Consider the following 6,229-nt stretch of genomic DNA (forward strand, 5'->3'; position numbering starts at 1 on the left):
GACAAAAGAAAGGGGAAAAAAAAAAATCCCGAAGGGTTGGGTTGGAATTTGAGTTTGGAATTTGAGGCGGATCCCGGGGAGTTGAAAGCCAGGAATTCTCGCGGTTTTCCCAGGATTTTTTTTGGGGTGGATTTTCCGGGCAGGGAAGGGGAGGGAGGAGCTGCTCCCAGCAGGGATTTTTATTTTTATTAAACTTTTTTTTTTTTTTTTTTTTCGGGAAAAATAACATTCCCGATTTCCATGGGAGCGCTGGGCCCCCGGGATGGGATTTAACTGGGATTTAGCCGGGATTTAGCTGGGATTGCATTCCCGGGCTTTGGGCCGTGCCAAGGGTGGGAATGGGGATTTATCCAGGATTTCTCCAGGGCTTCATCCCCTGCTTTTTGACTTGTGGAAAGGCTGGAAATTGGAATTTTTCTTGGGATTCCATTCTCTGGGTTGTTTTTTTTTTTCCAGTTATGCAAAGGGGTGGGAATCAGGATTTTTCTTGGGATTCCATTCCCTGGTTTTTCCAGTTATTTCAAAGGTGGGAATGGAGATTTCTCCAGGATTTCATTCCCTGGGTTTTTAACCTTGCAAAGGCTGGGAAGGAGGATTTTCCTGGGATTTTATTCCCTGGTTTTCCAGTTTGTTCCAAGGGTAGGAATGGGGATTTATCCAGGATTTCACTCCCTGGTTTTCCAGTTGTTCCAAGGCTGGGAATGGGGATTTATCCAGGATTTTTCTGGGATTTCATTCCCTGGTTTTTTCAACCCTGCAAAGGGTAGCAATGGGGATTTCTCCAGGGTTCCATTCCCTGGTTTTCCAGTTGTTCCAAGGCTGGGAATGGGGATTTAGCCGGGATTTATCCAGGATTTATCCCACCCTTTGCAGGGCTGGAATGGGAATTTATCCAGGATTCCATTCCCTGGGTTTTTTTCCAGTTGTTTAAAAGGTGGGAATGAGGATTTATCCAGGATTCCATTCCCTGGTTTTCCAGTTGTTCCAAGTCTGGGAAAAGGGGATTTATCCAGGATTTATTCAGGATTTATCCAGGATTTATCCACTATTCCATGCCCTGGTTTTTCCAGCCCTGCAAAGAGTCGGAATTGAAATTTTTCTGGGATCTCATTCCCTGATTTTCCAGTCGTCCCAAGTCCGGGAATGAGGATTTATGCAGGATTTATCCACTATTCCATGCCCTGCGTTTTCCAACCCTGCAAAAGAGTGGGAATGGAGATTTTTTTTTTTTTTTTCCCTGAGTTTTATCCAAGATTCCATTCCCGGTTTTTCCAGCCTCGCACAGCCTGGGAATCGCAGCCGCCCTTCTCTCTCAATTCCTGGAAAAACGCCCTGGGAATGTGGGGGAAAATCTGGGATCGTCTCCCAGGCAGGGCCGGGAAGGGAAGGGAAGGGAAGGGGGGGGGATGGAGCTGGATTGGCCGAGCCCGCAGGATTTTCCCAACGGAAAAAATTCCGGGATTCCAGCTGGGGCCTGCTCGGGGGGCCTGCTCAGAATTCCCAGCTGGAATTCCATTCCCGACAATCTCCGAGCAGCAGCAGCGGAGCCGCAGGTGAGAACGGAGCTCCGGAATTTTTTTTTTTTTTAATTCATTCCTCCCCCCCCCCCAACTCCTCAACAACCCAAAAAAAAAACTCCGGAAAAATATAAAAATCCGGGAATTTTTTTTTTTTTTTTCCTCTCTCTCTCTCACGGATTCCGCTTTGGAATTTTTTTAAATTTCTTTTTAATTTCTTTTTAATTTATTTCCCCCCCCTTTTTTTTTTTTTTTTGTCATTCCCACCCACTCCGGGCTCTTCCCAGAGCCACTTCCTTTGCTTCTTTTCTTTTTTTTTTTTTTTCCCTGGGAATGCTCGTGGGATGGGGCTTTCCATGGAACTTTTTTCCGCTGACAAAACCTTCTGGGAATTTTTCTCCAGCGGGCAAAAAAAAAAAAAAAAAAAAGGCCAGGAAAAAAAAAAACCAAACCGACAAAAAAAGGAGAACCAGCCCAAAATCCAACCAGAAAAAAAAAAAAAAAAAAATTCCATCGGAAACGGGGCTTGGAAAGGAAACCGGGATTGGAAAAGGGAAGCTCAGGGAATTTATCCGGAGGTGTTTATTCCCGAAAAAAAAAAAAAAAAATCTTTTCCTGCTGTTTCCAGCGCCGAGAGGAGCTCGGCTCTGAGCTGGGATATCCCGGGAAAAACGGGATTTGTGATTCCGGGGGTTTTGGGGAACGGGATCCGTCGGAATTCCCGCTGGGATCGGGGTTTGGGGAACTTTTGCTGCGTCCAGAGGTGGAAAAATATTCCGGAGGGGAGCGGTGGGAATCTCACGGAGCTTCAGGTACAACAAAAACAGGGCGGAGAGTGGGAAAATCCGTGGATTTTTAGAGCGTGGGATAGGGGAGGGGAAAAAAGTGGGAAAAGTCAGGAAAATCCACGGATTTTAAAACGTGGGCTGGGATCTGAGGGGATTTTCCTGGGCTCATCCCGGGATTCCTCAGGGTTGGGACGGGATCTACGACAAAAAGGGGGGAAAAAAGTGGGAAAATCCGCGGATTTGTAAAGCCTGGGCTGGGATCTGAGGGGATTTTTTCCTGGAATTCCTCGGGAACGGGGTGGGATCGGGATTGGGGGGGGTTAAACGGAGTTTTTCCTGAAGGATTTGGGGTTTTTTGGTTTTTTTTTTCCCCTGGAGTTTTCCCAGGTGGGGAAAAGTCCTGGATTCTGGGAAGGAGGAGAGCTCTGCCCTAATTCCAGCCGGGATTCCCCAGGGATCCCCCCTTTGGAATCAGCCCTGGATCCGTGTCCTGGTTATCCCGGGGATTTATCCAGGGAATTTCTCCCTCTGCTCACGCTGCTTTTTTTGGAGGTTTTTTTCCCTGAAAAAAAACCCCCAGGAATGGGTTCAGGTGTTGCAGTGCTGGAATTTTGGGAATTTGGGGAGTTTTCCTTCCAGTCCCTGCCTGGGAGGCTTCGAATTCCATAGGAAATTCAGGAAAATTATCGCTGGGGGTTTTTGTTCCCAGGATTTTTAAAAATCTGGCAATGAGGAATTCCATTTTTTCCTGCCCAGGGGTTGAAAATTCCAATTTTCTCTGGTTTTTATCCTGCTGGGATTGAGGAATTCAAATTTCTCCTGGTTTTTATCCCACTGGAATTGAGGAATTCCAGCTCTCCCCATGGACCTCAGATAAAACTCCTGATATTAATTTATTTTTTTTTTTAACCCTGGCATGGATTTTTTTTTTTTTCCAGCCACAATTCCCAAAATTCCAGACGTCAGGGAATGGATGGATGGGTGGGAAGGAGAATTCCAGAGTGCCTGGAATTCTCTGTGCCAGCTGGGAATGTCCCTGATCCTGGAATGTCCTGAATCCTGGGATTGTCCTTAATTCCAGGATTGTCCCCTGCAAGGAATGTCCTGAATCCTGGGATGTCCTGAATCCTGGGATTTGTCCTCGGGACCGGGATTGTCCCCAGCATGGAATGTCCTCGATCCTGGGAATGTCCCCAGGAATGGAATGGCAGGACTGGAATTGTCCCTGGTCCCGGAATTGTCCCTGGTCCCGGAATTGTCCCTGATCCCGGAATTGTCCCTGGTCCCGGAATTGTCCCTGGTCCTGGGTCTGGGATTTTCTCGTCCCCAATCCCTGGAATTGTTCCCAGATCTGGGATGGCAGGACTGGAGTTGTCCCCGATCCTGGGATTTGTCCTTAATTCCAGGATTGTCCCCAGGACCAGGAATTGTTCCCAGATCTGGGATTGTCCCCAGCATGGAATGTCCTCAGTCCTGGGATGTCCTCGGTTCCTGGGATTGTCCCCAGATCTGGGATGGCAGGAGTGGGATTGTCCCTGAACCTGGGATTTGTCCTTAATTCCGGGATTGTCCCCTGCATGGAATGTCCTTGATCCTGGGAATGTCCCCAGGAATGGAATGGCAGGACTGGAATTGTCCCTGGTCCCGGAATTGTCCCCGATCCCAGGATTTTCCCCAATCCTGGAACTGTCCCCGATCCCGGAATTGTCCCCAATCCCAGATCTGGGATTTTCTTGTCCCCAATCCCTGGAATTGTCCCCAGGATCACCCCGGGCTGGTCCCTCTGTATGAATTAATACCTCATTAATGGCTAATTAATAGCTCATTAACAGCCAAATAATGGCTTATTAATAGGTCATTAACAACCAATGAATGACTCATTAATAGCTCATTATGAACCAATTAATAACTGATAGCAATAAATTAATAACCAGTACCCAACTGATAAATCATTAATAGCCAATCAATCACCCATTAATATCCCATCAATAAGCCATTAATAGCCAATCAATAACCCAATAATTACCAATTAACAACCAATAACTAATCCAAATCAATAGTAACCAATAACCAATTAATAGCTCATTAATAACGAGTCAATATCCAATTAATGCCCAATTAACACCTCATTAATAACATGTTAATATCTAATTATAACCAAGGAATAGCAAAATAATGACTCATTAATAACTAATAGCTAATTAGAGCCCCCTGCGAATCCTGGATCCATAAAATCCCCCGGAATTTCCGTGGATTCCCCTCGGATTTGGGGCCAGCTTTGGCTTTGGGGTTTCCCCAAATCCCCATTTTCCCGTGGATATTTTCCACGCCTGCCCGGAGCAGCTTCGGGAGGCAAATCCTGAGGGAATTTTCCTCCTTTTCCAGGGAATTCTGCAGCCATGGACATCGAGGACTGCAACGCCCGATCCTACATCACCGGTAAGGAATTTTCCCAGATTTTTCCCAGACTTTTCCCAATTTTCCCAATTTTCCTGGATTTTTGGGATTTCAGCCCCTTACCACCCTTTCCCAGCTTTTCCCCGTATTTGTCCCTGATTTTTCCCCAATTTTCCCCAGATTTTTGGGATTCCCAGGGGATCCAGAGGGAATTTGGATGATCCAGCCCCCAAAATCCCAGGATGGGACCAAGTTTTTTGGTATTTATCCCAATTTCCACGGAGCTGGAGCCGCGATTCCTGAATTTCTCCAGCTTTTCCCCCCAACTCCCAGAGATTCAAGGGCTGGAAAATCCCCAGGGAATTTTCCCAGGGGTGGGAAAAGCCGAGAATTGAGGGGAAAAACCAGGAATTGGGGGCCGAGGGTGGGAAATTCCCACTTGGATCGGGGGCTGGAATTTCCAGGAGGGGCGGGAATGGTTCAAATTCCAGCCTGGCGGGAGGGAGGGAGGGAGGGAATGAGATCCAGGAAAATTCCATGAGGGAGAAGCTTGGAATGTTCCCAGGGAAGCTTGGAATGTTCCCAGGGCCGGGCTGGAATTGCCCCGCAGGGATTGGGAAGGAGGGGGAGGAGGAGAAGGGAATTTGCCGGGGGTGCTGATCCCGAAAAAATGGGTTTGGATGCAAATTCCCGAGGCGGGGGGAGCCCCTGGATCCATCCTGGATTCTCCTGGATCCATCCCAAATCCATCTGAGCCTCTGGATCCATCCTGGCTCCTTTTGATTCCCTGGATCCATCCCCGCTTCTCCCTTCCCACATTCCCACCCCCCTCCCTCCTCCTCATTCCCGGCTCCATTCCCACTCCCTGGTTTTTGGGAACGTTCCCTGAAATTTCTCCCTGAAAAATCCGGGATCCCACTAAAATCTGGGATCCAAACCCCGCGTTTCCCCCATTCCCACCCCTCCTCCTCCTCCCCTCCCTCTCCCATTCCCGGCGCAATTCCCGCTGGAATTCCCGGTTCCTGCTCTTGGCCAGGACCAATCCCACGAAAATCTGGGATCCTGCTTTCCCTTCCCACATTCCCATTCCCGGCTCCATTCCCAGTTCCCGGCTTTTGGGAATGCCCCGTTTCCCATCCCGCTCAAACTCTGGGATCTCGCTGTGATCTGGGATCCCACGCTCGCTCTGAGCCGTTCCCACATTCCCGCATTCCCACATTCCCACATTCCCGTCCCTCCTCCTCCTCCTCTCCCATTCCCGGCTCCGTTCCCAGTTCCTGACTTTTGGGAATGCCCCGTTTCTCCCTCTGCTCATCCCGATCCCACTAAAATTCTGGGATCCCGCTCTCCCTCCTCCTTTCCCACGTTCCCATCCCTCTCTCTCTCTTTTCCTGAGCCGTTCCCGATGCGATTCCCGCTTTTCCTCATCCCCATCCCACCAAAATCTTCTTCCCGCATTCCCAACCCCATTCCCCACCCCATTCCCACTTCCTGCCTTTTGGGAATGCCCCGTTTCCCATCCCTCTA

At 48.7% G+C, this 6,229-nt stretch overlaps 1 protein-coding gene across 1 annotated transcript in view; it reads left to right on the forward strand.

Annotated features, from left to right (window-relative positions):
- The first annotated feature begins 1,406 nt into the window (after positions 1-1,406).
- Positions 1,407-6,229, forward strand: part of ERBB3 (erb-b2 receptor tyrosine kinase 3) — a 16,127-nt gene continuing 11,304 nt past the window's right edge. The window contains exon 1 of the mRNA XM_040088340.2: positions 1,407-1,553. Coding sequence (XP_039944274.1) covers positions 1,407-1,553 — 147 coding nt within the window. The remainder of the gene's footprint in view (positions 1,554-6,229) is intronic.

The sequence above is a fragment of the Hirundo rustica genome, chromosome 30, assembly GCF_015227805.2.
Source record: "Hirundo rustica isolate bHirRus1 chromosome 30, bHirRus1.pri.v3, whole genome shotgun sequence".
In the NCBI taxonomy this organism is placed as follows: Eukaryota; Metazoa; Chordata; class Aves; order Passeriformes; family Hirundinidae; genus Hirundo; species Hirundo rustica.